Below are 15,060 nucleotides of genomic sequence, written 5' to 3'. Positions count from 1 at the left end.
AGATTTCATCCTAATTTTAAATATATCTAATCAACATAAACCCTAGGAACCTGTACACTAGATATCAAAGCTACCAGATCAGAATTTTTTTGGAGAAAAATTTTTTGACCAAAAAAGGCAAAAATTGCCCCAAAAATAAAAAAAAAATTGCCAGTTTCAACATACCTTCAATACATTATATTAAGATTAATCTTAAATACCTGTATACCAAATACATGTATCAAAGCTATCAAATCAGCAGTTTTTGGATCAAAAAAATTTTTCAAAAATTGGGAAAATTGCCCCAAAATTACAAATATGACAATATCAATACAATTTGTACAAGCATGACTGAGGTCATTCTGAGGAACATGAATATTAAGAATCATAGCATCCAGACGAGCGATTTCAGAGAACAAGATTTTTTGACTAAAAACGGAAAAAATACCCTAAAAATACAAACATGCAAATTTCAACTTATTTCATCAAATTTCATCCCAATTTTTGCACACATAATTTAGAATACCTAAAGAAATCTGCATACCAAGTTTCAACCAAATCTGACCAATGCTTACTGAGTTTTAGCCATTTGTAGGATTTTTCCTTTTTTCCCCTCATTTGCATATTTTTGGCACTGACATGTTCATTTGAACAAATTCACATCTCCACCCCTAGGTGCACCTGTACACCAAATACTAGGACAGTAGGTGCTACAGTTTAGGAGTTTTTGATCCGGACGGACTAACAGACATATATACATACTTACATACATACACACAGACGCCATTTTTCCACCTTATACGAATACCTCCCATTTGCATATATACATATGCATATATGGGAGCGTAAAAATCAGAATTTCTCAAACACTTCACTCTGGCAGAAATCAATGAAGCATAACAGACTAAGGAAAAATGTCTGAAATGATTTTTACCACAACCAACTGGCATTTCTTGCCTTTGCACACAAACTATCGCATGAACAGTCCTTTGACTCAAAACTACGTTAACCATTGCACATAATATTTTTCATGTCATTTCTTTCTACTAGAGGTATTTTCAAATTGTGATATTGCATTTTTTTTCATTTGGAAGCTATACCTTTCTGTATAATTACATGAATTGAGAAACTATCATTTTTGCCAATTTAAATAGATGCTTACACAACCTAAACTTCCCTTACCGAAGATTATTTCTACTGCAAATTTGCCATAAGTTTGCTGCAAAATTATGCAAGCATATACCTTGCAGGAAGGAGTTGCAGAAGTTGCAGCTAGCTGTGACCCTCCTGCAAACAGTTAAATCAGTTTGCAGCAAATTTGCAGTAAACGACTCAGTTGCTGCAAATTTGCGGCAAACAAGGTTATTGCTGCAAATATGCAGCAACATGATTGATATATTGCCCACTATTTCATTACCAGGGAGTACACACTGTGTACCATTGCACTTTGTGACAGGTCATATATAAGCAACACAAAATTGATCTTTCATGTATATTTTATATTCATTTATTTTTATAACAGACAATCGACTTTTAAAATTGTAATAACTGGTAGATAATGGACAGCTTCAGTTAAGCTGGTGAAAGTGACATAACTCAGCAACATTGCATCTATTGAGTGCATCCATAGTATACTGTAGTGACATTATTATGTAATAAGAGTACCCTTTCCAATCTGGTTGGGTAAATCACCGTGGGTAAATTATGGTTGGATCGACAACAGAATTTTTTTGGAAAACACATTTTTAAAACAGAGACTTGTCTGTCTTCCAAGTTAAGGTGGTGTGGAAAGGCTATTTTGCACCAATTCTTTTCTCAGAGTTAATGTCAAGTTTCAAGTGTTAGAATCACGATATTTAGTTCAAATTTTCAGGATATCTCCCTTAGTTGATATTTTCTCCAAAGAATATAAAAATTATATATTTGCAGCCATGATTTTGAAATATGACACCAGTAAATATTAACATTTAATTTTTCATATTTTTTTTTACATATTGGAATTTAATAATAATTGGATAGTATTAATATTACCAAATTAGTTATAAATATGTTGACACTATTTATTGTAAGATTTGTACGGCAGGATTTGTAAATAAAATTTGTTTTTATGATTTTACATGGGTTTATATATCAAACAATTATTAAAAATTCTTTCAAATTTCAAAATGTGATTTTTCAAAAAGTACTTCAAATACAGGAAAATTGTGCCGTACAAATCTTATCTGTAGCCTTGTTAATAGGCTGTAAAATTCCATGTTCATATCTCATTTCAAAGTTGGATTAAATTGGTATACAATTATGTAGGAAAACTATTATTCTGTCAAAAATGTTGAAAACAAGCCATATTTGCACCCCTCTTTTGAAGTCATAGAGCAGTTTTTTTGGTTAATTTCACTTTTGACACCTCTTTGACACTCAAAGAATCTAAAAATGCATTTACAATAGCAGTAACTCACTCAGCACTGCCTTGTCAAACTTTCCTGAAAAACAGCAAATAATGACTTTCCCTTTTCAAACATTTTATTAAAAGCTAGGGGACCTCTACCATAGTTAATACACTAAGGACTCCCCCAACTTCTTGTTATTTGGTCAGTTTTTCAGAAGTTTTGCTATAACTCTGCAATGCCTTTGTGCCAAATGTCTAGTTTTTTTTATTCCACAGAGAATGTTGACTACTTTTATATTTTAATAGTTTTGTTGAAATTTATAACTGACGCTCTAGCCTTTCCAACCACCTTAAACCCTGTATTTTATACGAATGATACCACAGTGCAAGCAGTTTTGAACGAAATGTGCATCTGATGGTCTGTAAGGACAAGTCGTAGACTTTTGTTACTGCAAATCTGTTCCTTACAGACGTCGTGACTGCGCCCCGGACAGCCAATTTGCAATATACCCAGCGATATCATGTGCCACACACACAATTAGCTCATTAATTAGCGAAACATTTGGTCAGATGTGAAGTGTGTCTCTCTTGCTGTTATCAGCGTGACCATTTCAGTCCGGGTCAGCTCCAAAATTGGAGACTCATTATGATAATGTATTCAGACTATAAGCCAATCATCGACCAGATTACATCAGAGGTCACGCCAGGGTCACAAATCACCGGCCAAGTGTGCTCGGCAGTTTTCGGCCGCTAATTAAGCCTTTGTCTAATGAAGTTCGACAAATTTCGACTGTCAACATGATCCACATATTCAACAGAACATCATGGCCAACAACGAGTCCGGTAAGTGAAAAAATAGTCGAGATATTTACGATTCATTTCTACCGCCAGCTTATCGATTTCTCTCAAGCACCGAGAATCATTTTGTAGATGTTTGCCATGTTTATTAGAAATACTGTTTTCAAGGTTGTTTTTGTTGGTACGCGAATGACCTTTTGCTAGAAGAAAGAGCGATGTCAGAGCTTTAAAATGATACCTAAGTTGTGGTTGTTTGACGCAGACTAAAAATGGTACGCGATTTTGAAAGTACGTTGCATCTACAGCTGTACCTCTATGGTTCCGACAAAGCTATAAACAATTGACACATTCACCAGAGCATGCAGAGGAGCATTTCACTTTTTTTGGCGAAGACACGTTTGCTCTCTCTTTGAAATGACCATGATATAATTAGCCGATGTAGCTCCATGCTTAGCTTCACTAAATAACATGATGTTCGTCAAAAAGTTGTCATAGTTCCGTAGCCACCGACTCCTGGCGTGGCGAAAGGTGTTTGATTCGCAGATGTATCGTGTTGCCTCTCTGTAGTCAAGCGACTTGCCCCATCGATTACGCAGGGTAGGGAACTTCGGCTTATGCATGTTTTTTGGTGACCCGGGCCGGGGCTTACACTCGTCCCCAGGTTTGATTATGATGTGACCGTGTTTTTATAACATGGAGTACGCATCGATAGAACCATATTCACTCTTCTAAAATAGATATATTATCTTTCGATCAAGATGATTTATGTGGACAAAATAATGTCTAATTTTGCTCCATGTTCATATTTAAAATTTCAGAGGCTGTTGCTCAGGAAGCAGTTGCTTCCACTTCATCAAGTCCCACCACTTCAGTTTGTGAAATAAAAATTGAAAGTGTGGTTAAAGGGTATGTATGTTTAATATTTTGCTTGCTGGCTGTTGGTTCACACACTTTTACATCAACATTCTTGTATCCACAGGACAGGTGGATGAAAGAGAATGTCATGCATCTTCTGTTCAAAGCCATCACTCTAACAAGGCACCTTTTTATAAACATGTAACATGTACATAACTCAAACTATGGAACCACCAAAAATGTTGCAGCATGGGTCATTTTAATTTGTGATAGTAAGGGGTCACTGCTGAGGTACCCCCACACACAATATCAGATAGCAGTGCTATTATAACTCGGAGATGTCAGAGAAGTGTTTTTTCAAACATTTTCTGATATGCACATTACAGCTGTAACTTTCTTTTTCCTTCTTTTTCATTTGTTACCCTAGATATCACCATTTCAGGATTCGTCCCCACACTGACATACCACTGAAGTTGGTTGCGGAAGAAAATAATGAGCATGATATCCATGCTGTTGGTGTGTGGATGCCACATTTATGTGACATTCCACAACAATTTCATAATGATATTACAAGGAAGGAAAGAGGGAAACAACCTGCTCAGAAGGTCTTGGATATTGCTGGTCGTCAAGTTGGCCGTGTACCAGCCAATCTATGCAGAATGTTTAGGGAGTTGCTTGACAATGGCACTGCCTCAAAGATAATGTGGTGAGTTTTGAAAAGTTGTCTTATCAACAATCAATAAATGCTGAACATTATTTTGAAAAGCCCTTTACTCAGTGTACCAAGTATGCAATGTATGAAGCATTTAATATGTTGGACATGACCTGAAAATAGACTTCATAAGCTTATAGTTATGTGACTCGGGAACCTTGTTTGGGAGACTCTATTTTCAGGTAAAAATTTGTAAGTGGAAATTTAAATCACATATATATTTTCCCCTATATTTCAGTCATTACACTGATGATGTTGGACTCAGCGTAAAACCAAGCCATCATGAAAAGTTTCAGAAGGGAACTAAAAGACTACAGGACAGGCCAGGTGGTGGTGCAGTGTTACACTGCATCTATCAGGTTACTGTGAAGAATGAAAAAGATGTTCTATCAACAAGAGAAAAGTTGGAGAATATTGTTGCCAACATGGGTACGGAGGGCACATTATTGTAGACGTTGAAGTATTGTGTTGTTTTGAAAAGCTTCAGTCAAGAGTTTATTTTTCAATGTAGTTTTGATTTAATTCTTTCTTAGAACTAGAAACTGTAGCTGATAACACTAGAAATATTAAACAAATCATCGATACCATATTTAAAACTGTCCCTTTAAGCTATTGTGTCGTTTTGCATGCAGCTGTTGATGTTTTTACATTCATGTAGAAAATTTTATAGTTTTATATGTTTCATTTACACTATTGAGAAAAAAGGCTGCCAACATTGGTGCAAAAGGCATACAAAAGGCACATTTTTGTTTAAGGATTTTGTTGTATTTAAAACAGTTTTAAACTTCCAGTTGAGTCTATTGAAGTTTATATTTCCATGTATGTTCAACTGCATCCCTTATTAAACATTTATAATCACTTGAAATTCTTTTGATCCAGCTTTGCATGTTTTTATATTCATGAACAAAGAATTCTCATTTCAACTATATATTTATAATTGAGTTTTATTTTGAACGTATAATTGTTTATAATATTTATTTTCTTGTTTTAAAATTTTAAAACAACTTTGAAGTGTGTTGTGTCCCTTCTTATTGTGTGTCATGGAGTATATGGGTCCTTGAGTAATGCTCCTGGGTCTGTATGAGGGTATTGTAAGGCTGACCCTTCTCTGCCTCGACAGATATCTATTCGCATGCTGATAAACAAACAAAGTAATGCAACTGATTATTGAAGGTAAACCTTTGACTCATCTGTAAGAAATTCAAATACAATATTATCTCATCTAACTTCAATCCTTCCTCTTATTTGCTCTCCATCTTTCCTTACTCTCTCCTCCCCCATTACCTCCCTCCAAATTTTCCCCCTCCAAAACTTCACCGTAGGCGAGGAAGATGTAGAGTTCCATATCCAATGTCTGAGCACATTGTGCAGAGGGTGCGGAAGTGTAATTACAGATTTTAGACGCTGTTTTGAAGCATTTCATTTTCAGTCAGAAATACAGAGATTGTGGGGAGTTGATATATCAGAAGACCAAGAAGACACGACAGACTGCAGGGCTGTCTAAAAAGAAGCGTTTTAGAACAGACAAAATGATGCACGTCTTTACTTCCCACAGTGATGACTGTCAAATATGTTTTAAAGTTGACCCTGACCACTCCTATACCTTATCAGATACAAGTTTAGGGGAAGCTGCAGTACAGAGTGAAAAGAGCATATGTGACAAATGCTGCATTAGCAAGGAAAATGTCAGCACACAGACAGAACAATCCGTAACTATTCTAACTGACACATGTGATGTAATTTCCATGGACAATGAGACAAAATGTAAAATTACTTACAACATATTCAAATCAGAATCTAGGGCTGTGGTTGCAGATGCTCAAACATTTGATCAGACCTATAGAGAAATTCCAAGTCTACTGCAGCTAGATGAAAACTTGTATTACAGAAACAGAAGCAAAGTACTACAGAGTGCAATCAATGGTCTCTGTGAAGGGTCATCAACAGCAACACCAGTTTCACAGAAGGCCATGGCAATGGAACAACTATATAACCTGGTTTGCACTTCCTTTGTTGCACCACTCTCATTCTTACTGACTATCATGATATATGCAGTAACTGGAAGCAAAATGGTGGTATCATTGCTCAGCAAGGTGAATCCCAGTGGTTCCTGGGAACTTTTAGAAACTGGTTGAGTTCAATGTCTCAAGAGCCAGTCAGCCTTCCTCATGGGGACATTGGTGTGGCGTTTGACAATGACCAAATTATTCAAAGACAATATGATGTACGTGCAGGTGGAAAACCTAGAGTTTCAATACTCACAAGTGTTTGCTACGCGTTACTTGGAAATGGACTTTTGCAAACTAAAGGAAATCTATCACCAAGGTATTTTATATTTTTCCCATATACTGTTTTGTTGCATTCACACACACCTCTGGAAAGGTGGGGAAGAACTGACAGGGGTTTGGAAAGTTTTGTGATATTGAAGGGGATCTGAAAAATACTGAATTGGTAAGAAGGAACTGAAACCCAAGTTTTATTTCTATCTTTTGACAATGCACCAGAAGCCACAGTTTAGACTTGCACATCAGTTTTTTACTATTTTTAAATTTCTATTTTCTACAGGGTCCGACCAACATGAATCTTTCAAGTATTTGCTCTTAAATCTAAGCATAGCTGTAATTTTCATAAAATAGTAAAAGTAAAGTGATTTTTTGACAATACTGATGTGTTTAAATCATTCATTAGATTAAAGACCCAAAGCGAAGATATCACTGATGGAATTTGATAAACATTTTAATTTGGCAATTATGTTGTCAGAAAATTTGGAAGTGACAAGAAATTCAACAGAAGTATTTAATTTATTCACAGGGTGTGGATGAAGTATGATAAGGTTAAAGCAGGTGATGACACTCTGAAGAATGAACTTGCAGATAAGATTATTGGTTCGAAAGTGATAGCAGAGTCATTTGCTGTTGTAAAGAAAGAAGTGAGTATGCCTCATAATTTTTTTTAAGTTTGCTTGGGATCAAAAAAAAAATTAAATTAATAAACCTTTTTATCTATTTTTAACATTTGCAGATGAAAAAATTATCACAAATTGCACTGGAAGAAGTGGTTTCACAACACTGCAAAGATGGGGACAATGTTAGTGATGATATTGATAAGAAAGTGACAGAGATAGAGAGTATGATGCATTCAAAGAAGTGTCCTGCCTGTGATGCTGTCATGAAAAAGACTGCCAGGAAATGTCCAAATGCTGAGTGTAGAGCTGACTTCAAAGAGGCAACTAATAAACTAACTGGTCGGTAGTTTGTATCTATATTGTACAGTTTTATTTTATGCACACCATATGAAATTTTTTTTGGTTTAGAGTACTTCTCTGGCTTTCGTCCTTGTGCATGTTGGTTTTTTTGTGTATTGCATTTCCTGACTAGCATATTCTGACATTCAAACCTATGAGAACTAAAAATGACAGGTCTTCTGAAATCTGCATAATATAAACCACCTGTATAGTAGCAGTGTTTCACCTTGCAGCAAAATCTGTTATGGTTTCAAGAAACTTATTTCTTCTTTTATTCTATGGTTGGGCAATTTCTGAGTGAAAATACAAACAATAAAACAAAAACATGAATGAAATGTTTGTGCTAAACATTCTTGTTTCTTTGCCATTTACCTGCCTCTCTTTCAAGATTGTACATGGATGCAAAGCTTAATAGACTTTATAACTAATTTTGCCTCCAGGGCAAGTAAACGATTCTATGTACAGTTTTTCTCACAAAGAACAATTACATATTTCAATGCATGGTGAATTTATGCGTGGTCGATAATGCAGCTTATTTTTGCAATTTAACTAGGAAAACATACACTAGGAACAATGTTACTACGACCACCTGCCCAGTATTCACAGGCAAAGGAGTATATTATTTCAGTGTCCCAAACTGGAGATGAGGCTGATATTACAGTCAAGGAAGACAGCAGACCTTATAGTCACATGGAATCAAGACATCCAGATGAACCTGTTAAAGTAAAGTGTGGGGAACCAATCTTTGTTAATCCTAACTCTTATGAAACAGTCACTGAGGTGCTAAGAGCCATAGGCAAAGCAGCAAATGTGTCACAAGATGCATCGGAAGAAAGCTCAAATGCCCGAAAGTGGCTCAAAATCACAATGGATGGTCTGCCATATTCGCTTGCTAGAAATATCATTTCTGAAACATTCATATGCACTGTTTGTAATGAAAGTGTATATGGACAAGATAAGCTTGATAGTCATTTCAAGAAGACACACCCCTTCTGTCCAATGCCGAGACTGAAAACTGAGTTCGGATGGGTAGTGCTGTCAGCTGGTAAATTGCATGTTGAAATGAACATGGTTAGACATTTTTTCTCGCTGAACTGGGAAGTTTTCATGGGAGACCTTGCACATGAAATGGGATTTATTAGTGAGAAAGCCCAACAGTATGCGATGAGTGGAGGTGATCACCACATAGCCTGGCAGCTACTGGATGTTGCTATTCAGGGAAACATCAGGGAATTAATGGTACCATATGTAAGACAGAAGATGAAGGCTAATGAGATGATGTCGGTGAACGATTTCATTCTGTTTGCTGCAACAGCTACCAATCCAAACTACACATATCTATTTGAACAGACTTACCGGTATGCTGGTGCTATTCTTGTGTACAGAATGGGTGTACGTTTGAATAGAGCTGACCTAATCAAAGCTTCATCAGCAGTGTTTGCACCGATGTGGAGCAAGTCAAGGGATTCGAAATATCAGCTGATAGATAAGTTTGATAGGTAAGTTTTAAAAAAAGAGATCTCATAGCTTATACTTCATATGTAATGGCATCATGTTACATAAACTAGATTTTACATCTTGAATTGTAGGGTTATCATTATGTCCCCTTCAGTATCCAAATCCAACATTCATATTGATGTTGCTGGAACGACATTGGTCTTACTTTCATTAATTTAAAAAATATAAATACATCAGTTTCATCAGAGAGAGTTTGGATGATCTTATCGATGGCAGTACACTTCACAAGGCCCAAGTTGGTTGCCCTAATAGAAGTACCTGTTAAGTTTATTTAGTATAAATTCATAATATATATTAAGAAAAGACTTTTTTGAAATCATTCTGTACCTCAGACTGGATAGAGCAATGATGCCACCAGAGCTGGCAAGGTTTATGGAACAGACAGAAAGTATTTCTACTACTGGCAATCCTACCAATGGAGAGGACATGGATGCCCGCTTAGAGGAAATCAATAAATCTTCAAAGAGATGGGCAGTTGGGGCTATGTTTGCGAGTGAATGGCGGCGAACATTCCGCAACCTCGACAATTTAGGTTTGGTAAGTATTCAAAGGTGTCCAGTCAAACAGATTTAAAAATTGTAGAAAATAAAAATCACCTACACATTTAGAGTCCCTATCAATCATCAATCACTGGTCCTCACATTATTTAATATGTGAAGTGCTTGATAAGACTTTGCAAGTCCTTCATTTTCATTTATAATATTTATCAAGTAAATATCGTGTTAGATTAATCTCATAGTCAAGAGTGTCCTCTTAAAACCAGCTGGCTTGTTACAGTAATATGGATTGAAAAACACTCAGATTCATGCCATAAATGTTATTTCTTGATTAAATTTGGCAGCTGAGAAAGAAGACCATGGAACTTATTCAGTACAGTGATGACACAAGGGAAACAAGCCACCAATCAAGGAAGAAAAAGAACAATGAAGTTACAGCATGGCGTGTAAAATTGCGCAAAGAGAGGTAATTAATTTGATAGAGCAGCTGTAATAGGTCAAATCACAAATTCAAGTGAACAGCTTTGCAAGTAACGTGTGAATACAGATTGAAATAAATGCATTCATACATGCACTTATGCATATGTTGAACATGTGTAGTGCCATCACATGACTTGTGTGGTATACATGTACAAGTCGATAAAACACCGTCTCTGTGAATGTGTGCAAGTTTGAAGGAATATTATGTCAATCTGCATGTCATGACCCCTGAGTGACCTTACATCCTGGCATCTTTGTTGGTGTGGCATCATAAAGCACTCAACTTTTAACACCTTTGTAACAAACAAAAATCAAATTTTGTTCTAGGATGAGTGAGAGTGCTGAGTTTGAAATAAAAATTGTAAACCCATACCAGCAAAAGAGATGCTCTGCTCATGACAGTGCGACCCCATAGCAACCTTGCATCAGAGTATGTTTGTTGATTTAGTGTCATACAACATTCAACTTTTGTCCCGTTTTTACTGGACAAAATACATTAGAGTTTTTTTCTGGCTTTGAATTGTATGGGTGACTTTTGCAGAGTTGTAACTTGAAAATGAAAAAACTCATACCTACAGAAATGTGTGGATGTAGGGTCACACAGGTGTCATGAAAGTAGCCTGAGTAGGAAAAATCAGATACCAAGTGTGTACATGTTACATGATTATGTGAATTAGAGTATTTGTTATTTACACTTACTGCCAATTTTACTTGTCAATTATATTAATCTTATTTTGAATTTGACATTTTCATTTTACATAGGTATTTGACCACACCATTGGACCAGAATCAGCACAAATCAGTTAGTGGGAATGAGCTAGATCCAGAACTTGTTTCATTTACCAGTACATGTTCCAAAAACATGGAGATTATTTTGTACCAGTGTGTGCTTGGGAATGAATCCAAAGCAAGCATAAGAAGTAAATTTGTACAGATATATGTCACACCAGAGCAAAGAAAGAAAGGTGAATCACTTCAGAGCAGAACAAAAGCAGAGTTAATAGCGAAAGCAGAGGAAGTTGTAAAAAGTATGAGGAATGAAAATACAAAGGCAGAGTTTGAGGTTAGGATGCAGGAAATAAAGAAAAAAGCACTGAAAGAGGCTGTTATTGATTTCTTAAATGCTGCAGAAGGAGCAGCTGTTTTGGACATAGCAGAAGACATAGCAAAGAATGAAGCATTTGAGAATGAAGAAATGTAATATTACAGTAATGAAACTAGAAGCATCATAAGTGTAACCAATTTGTGAGTGAAAGTCATGTTTGAATATGCTTCAATTAGATTAGGGCAAAAAGAGTCATGACACCTGTTTTCTATGACTGGGTTAAATAAAGTTCTTTTATGCAAAGTTTCGCTCCAAATTTTGGGGAGGGAATCATGATGCCTTATAAGATATAAAGATAATGGTTTATTATAACTCAAAAAAATATAAAATACAGATAAATGTTGTGTACTTATATCTATATTCTCAATATATATCTTTCTTAAACTCTCAGAAAAAATATCTTGTCTCATTTATTTTTTTTTTTTTGGTAAATGCAAATATCACATCACTGTGAGTTATATTGGGAAAAAACTGAAAATGATGATCAAATGTCCTTTCACTGACAATGAGTGGTAAATACTTTTGTGTAAATTGAGGAAAAAATGCACAGAAAACATCAAATAAGATAGCATACAATATTAAATTGAAATACAATCTAAATAGAACAAGGTAATCACAGCAATTAAATTGCTTCAGTTTAAAAAAGAAAGTGTAAAACGAACAAACTCAATGGGAGAAAAACTTCCATGGACTAGCATGCATTTTAGAAATAAAAATACAGTGAACTACAGAACAAGCTTAAGAACTACATTTTAAACATGACTGACCAATATACGCTAAAAGTAACTGAAGCTGTATTGACGATGAGTGTCTCTACTGAGTACGTACTTTTTTGTAGTGCCAGGTGATGCAAACATCTGCATATGAGGTGATGCAGATTTTGGTTTCTTTGGAGTAATGGTTGGTGGTTGTACACTACTGCTAGCATGTTTCTCAATTTCTTCCAGATTTTTAGAGTCCACCAACAGTGTTCCACTCTTGAACTTGTTGATAGTATTGGTACTACCATACACAACAGTTTCTTTGCATGACTTGATGTACAAAAGCACTTCACAGTGTGTACACACATGCAGCTTGTTCACCTGCAAAACAGAATTTGAGCTATACATGAAATATCTACTCCTTATCCATTTTGCAAAAATCGTAAATAAGGCTGATTAATACTTTGTATGAAAGTAGGCAGCAATTCAGAGAGATAGACTGTTCAAACGGTTAACTTTGCTATCAAAGAAATTTAGCATTACATTTACCGGTTTTTGAAAAGTGTGTTGTCCTCATTCTTCAACTTTGTGAATGTTGATTTTACACGGTGACCAACTGACCTCACTGAACTTAGACATATAGACCTTGTGATTGGTTGAAAATGAAGCCATGGCAGGCTTCATACAACACGAGGGAAGCCATTCAGGGTAAAACATGAAACATATTTGCCTGTTTACCTTTCTCTTAAGGCCTTGCTTGTGTTTACTCAGGAATTGACGTCTTTTCTTGCTGTCAGTTATATATTCATCAGCAATTGGCATTTTCCCCGAACTCTTCCGACGTCCAACTTCAACGTGTGCAGAGTCCTAAAAACAAAACAGCAAACTCACGACTTGGTCAAAGTAAAAAAACGTACGGCAATGAAAAATTGCTGTGTAACTGCATTGTCGATAACTGGCATTAGAAACCATCAGTCCGGCACCAAAGTCCACCCCAACCCCCCCACCCCCACCCCCATTCATTGGTAGCTTGCCAGTCGTTTAAAAACCATTATTATTAACCCAACATCACTTTGGACGTCACATACACAGTTCAACCACAGTCCCTCAACCCGCATGCCTTTCCTTGTGATACGCGTTATTAGAAAACACCACTGAAACGGGCTTTCACATCATATATGATAAATAAAATTACGATGGGAGATAAACTAGTTAAGCTTTAGTCCATAATAGTTGGTGATTAAAACGTCAAAAAACTACATGTATTCCGTTCTCGAAGTCTCTTTTTCTATCAGAGAGACAAAGTGCGCGCTTGTTTCACGCCGTGACCGTACCATGGCATGGAGATTGGAGGTCTCTACTGACCCCCGTGTTTACACGATCAGTGGTGGTGAGGTACTTTACACACATAAAAGTTTGTGAGAAAGGAAGCAATGTATGGTCGTAACTTACCATAGCTGTAAGCAAGGTACAACTCCCGTAATCAATAGGTGCGACGAAATTACGAACACCACGGAAACACGGAACCGAGGGAAAACTTATCAACCAGCTCGTGCGAGATGAAATATGACCTTTGACCGTACGGCGGTGGCGCACTTCAGTGGCTCTGATTGGCTTAGCTTCGTTTGCCATATTATGGTATATTATGTTAATGAGTCTCCAATTTTGGAGCTGACCCGGACTGCATTTCCTGTGTCAAAAGTTGTGAAATGTAAACACATCTCCTGGTACAAATCATTTCTTTCAGGGGGTGGCTGTTCACGGTAATAACTTCGAAGTGGTAAGAATAACACAAAATTTTACATAAAATACAACACTGCTAATAAAGTATTTCTTTTCTACAAATACCGTTTCTTTTCATTTTTATAAGACCAAAGTATTGTAAGATTGAAATGCTATACGCGTTTCGTTAGCTCCCCAAACCTCCTGCATTATGGTTTCTTCCAAACGAGAAATCCACTAAGCGGTCGTCAGAATTTGTGGCGGTAAAAGTGAGTTGAAAAACTTTCGCCTTTTTGTTTGGCATCATCCGAAAGCCTTCGCGCACTTTTTAGATTATTTGAAATCACTAGTTGCAGTAGTTGGAAGCCCGCAAGTAAAGGGCAATAAAGGAGAACGTTTTCTAACTTACACGCTATCTAAATGTAAATCGAACTAAATTTTATCGAAGCAATCAACAAAACCAATGTTACTTCACATATCGACTACTCAGAACGAAAACTAATCAATCAATTTCTTATTTAGGCATTCCCGTCTACACGAGTACACGCGACAACAACGACCACGTGAACTTCAACTTGTAAATCAATGAAACGGGAATCCACACAGCCTAAAAAAATTGCGTGACATCAGCGGGGTTATGTCGGAAACGGCTTCAATTATAGCAGTTTCAGTAAACTGAACTGCAAAGACATCATGTTTACGGAGATACCCTTTGACAAATCGAAAGCACATTTCACAAGTGTTAAACTCGGGGCTGTACGGAGGCTGAAACACTAAAGTAACTTCACGCTCGCCCAACAGTTCCCGTAGGTATGGCTCTGCGATCCGACCATGGTGGAATCCGCAATTATCCATGACAACTGTGTCGCCCGGACATAAAATCTGATCATCTTGTTCGTCAACGACTTCCAGCGCTTCCTAAAAAAAGTGGATCATTTCAAGGCCGTTCGAAGGGCCATCGAGAATATTAAAGTAATCGACGCCCCGTGCACAATGAAGGAGGTTTAGCGTGTAGTTCAGTCCGACGTGTATCGCTGGACTTCAAATGCGGGTTGACCTCTCA

The 15,060-nt window shown here is 36.6% G+C and overlaps 4 protein-coding genes across 4 annotated transcripts; 3 read left to right on the top strand and 1 right to left on the bottom strand.

Moving 5' to 3' along the window:
* The first annotated feature begins 3,042 nt into the window (after window positions 1-3,042).
* Window positions 3,043-12,550, top strand: LOC139120776 (uncharacterized). The gene is made up of 5 exons (XM_070685329.1): window positions 3,043-3,208; window positions 3,982-4,069; window positions 4,446-4,724; window positions 4,969-5,743; window positions 12,419-12,550. The coding sequence occupies exons 1-4, from the start codon at window positions 3,190-3,192 to the stop codon at window positions 5,180-5,182; spliced, it is 600 nt and encodes a 199-aa protein (XP_070541430.1). The 5' UTR covers window positions 3,043-3,189; the 3' UTR covers window positions 5,183-5,743; window positions 12,419-12,550.
* Window positions 6,215-8,079, top strand: LOC139120777 (uncharacterized). Its single transcript, XM_070685330.1, has 3 exons — window positions 6,215-7,055; window positions 7,542-7,659; window positions 7,752-8,079. The coding sequence occupies exons 1-3, from the start codon at window positions 6,871-6,873 to the stop codon at window positions 7,980-7,982; spliced, it is 534 nt and encodes a 177-aa protein (XP_070541431.1). The 5' UTR covers window positions 6,215-6,870; the 3' UTR covers window positions 7,983-8,079.
* Window positions 8,468-11,670, top strand: LOC139120774 (uncharacterized). Its single transcript, XM_070685327.1, has 4 exons — window positions 8,468-9,473; window positions 9,825-10,029; window positions 10,334-10,455; window positions 11,232-11,670. The coding sequence occupies exons 1-4, from the start codon at window positions 8,548-8,550 to the stop codon at window positions 11,668-11,670; spliced, it is 1,692 nt and encodes a 563-aa protein (XP_070541428.1). The 5' UTR covers window positions 8,468-8,547.
* On the bottom strand, window positions 11,751-14,135 carry LOC139120775 (uncharacterized). Its single transcript, XM_070685328.1, has 3 exons — window positions 13,728-14,135; window positions 13,014-13,142; window positions 11,751-12,656 (listed from the first exon to the last, which is right to left on the bottom strand). The coding sequence occupies exons 1-3, from the start codon at window positions 13,905-13,907 to the stop codon at window positions 12,351-12,353; spliced, it is 615 nt and encodes a 204-aa protein (XP_070541429.1). The 5' UTR covers window positions 13,908-14,135; the 3' UTR covers window positions 11,751-12,350.
* Window positions 14,136-15,060: the final 925 nt, after the last annotated feature.

The sequence above is a fragment of the Ptychodera flava genome, chromosome 20 (assembly GCF_041260155.1).
Source record: "Ptychodera flava strain L36383 chromosome 20, AS_Pfla_20210202, whole genome shotgun sequence".
Classification (NCBI taxonomy): domain Eukaryota; kingdom Metazoa; phylum Hemichordata; class Enteropneusta; family Ptychoderidae; genus Ptychodera; species Ptychodera flava.
Note: the sequence above shows the minus strand (reverse complement) of the source record. Positions and strands in the feature narration are given on the sequence as shown.

Excerpts from the sequence above, each read along its gene's own strand:
- LOC139120776 (XM_070685329.1), top strand. Across the intron at positions 4,070-4,445 it reads ATTGAAAGTGTGGTTAAAGG|ATATCACCATTTCAGGATTC; the intron begins GTATGTATGTTT and ends TTGTTACCCTAG. Across the intron at positions 4,725-4,968 it reads ACTGCCTCAAAGATAATGTG|TCATTACACTGATGATGTTG; the intron begins GTGAGTTTTGAA and ends CCTATATTTCAG.
- LOC139120777 (XM_070685330.1), top strand. The coding sequence starts at position 6,871 with ATGTCTCAAGAGCCAGTCAGCCTTCCTCATGGGGACATTGGTGTGGCG. Across the intron at positions 7,056-7,541 it reads AAAGGAAATCTATCACCAAG|GGTGTGGATGAAGTATGATA; the intron begins GTATTTTATATT and ends ATTTATTCACAG. Across the intron at positions 7,660-7,751 it reads TTGCTGTTGTAAAGAAAGAA|ATGAAAAAATTATCACAAAT; the intron begins GTGAGTATGCCT and ends TAACATTTGCAG.
- LOC139120774 (XM_070685327.1), top strand. The coding sequence starts at position 8,548 with ATGTTACTACGACCACCTGCCCAGTATTCACAGGCAAAGGAGTATATT. Across the intron at positions 10,030-10,333 it reads ACCTCGACAATTTAGGTTTG|CTGAGAAAGAAGACCATGGA; the intron begins GTAAGTATTCAA and ends TAAATTTGGCAG. Across the intron at positions 10,456-11,231 it reads GTAAAATTGCGCAAAGAGAG|GTATTTGACCACACCATTGG; the intron begins GTAATTAATTTG and ends CATTTTACATAG.
- LOC139120775 (XM_070685328.1), bottom strand. The coding sequence starts at position 13,907 with ATGGCAAACGAAGCTAAGCCAATCAGAGCCACTGAAGTGCGCCACCGC. Across the intron at positions 13,143-13,727 it reads GTACCTTGCTTACAGCTATG|GACTCTGCACACGTTGAAGT; the intron begins GTAAGTTACGAC and ends TTTTGTTTTTAG. Across the intron at positions 12,657-13,013 it reads AGCAAGGCCTTAAGAGAAAG|GTGAACAAGCTGCATGTGTG; the intron begins GTAAACAGGCAA and ends TCTGTTTTGCAG.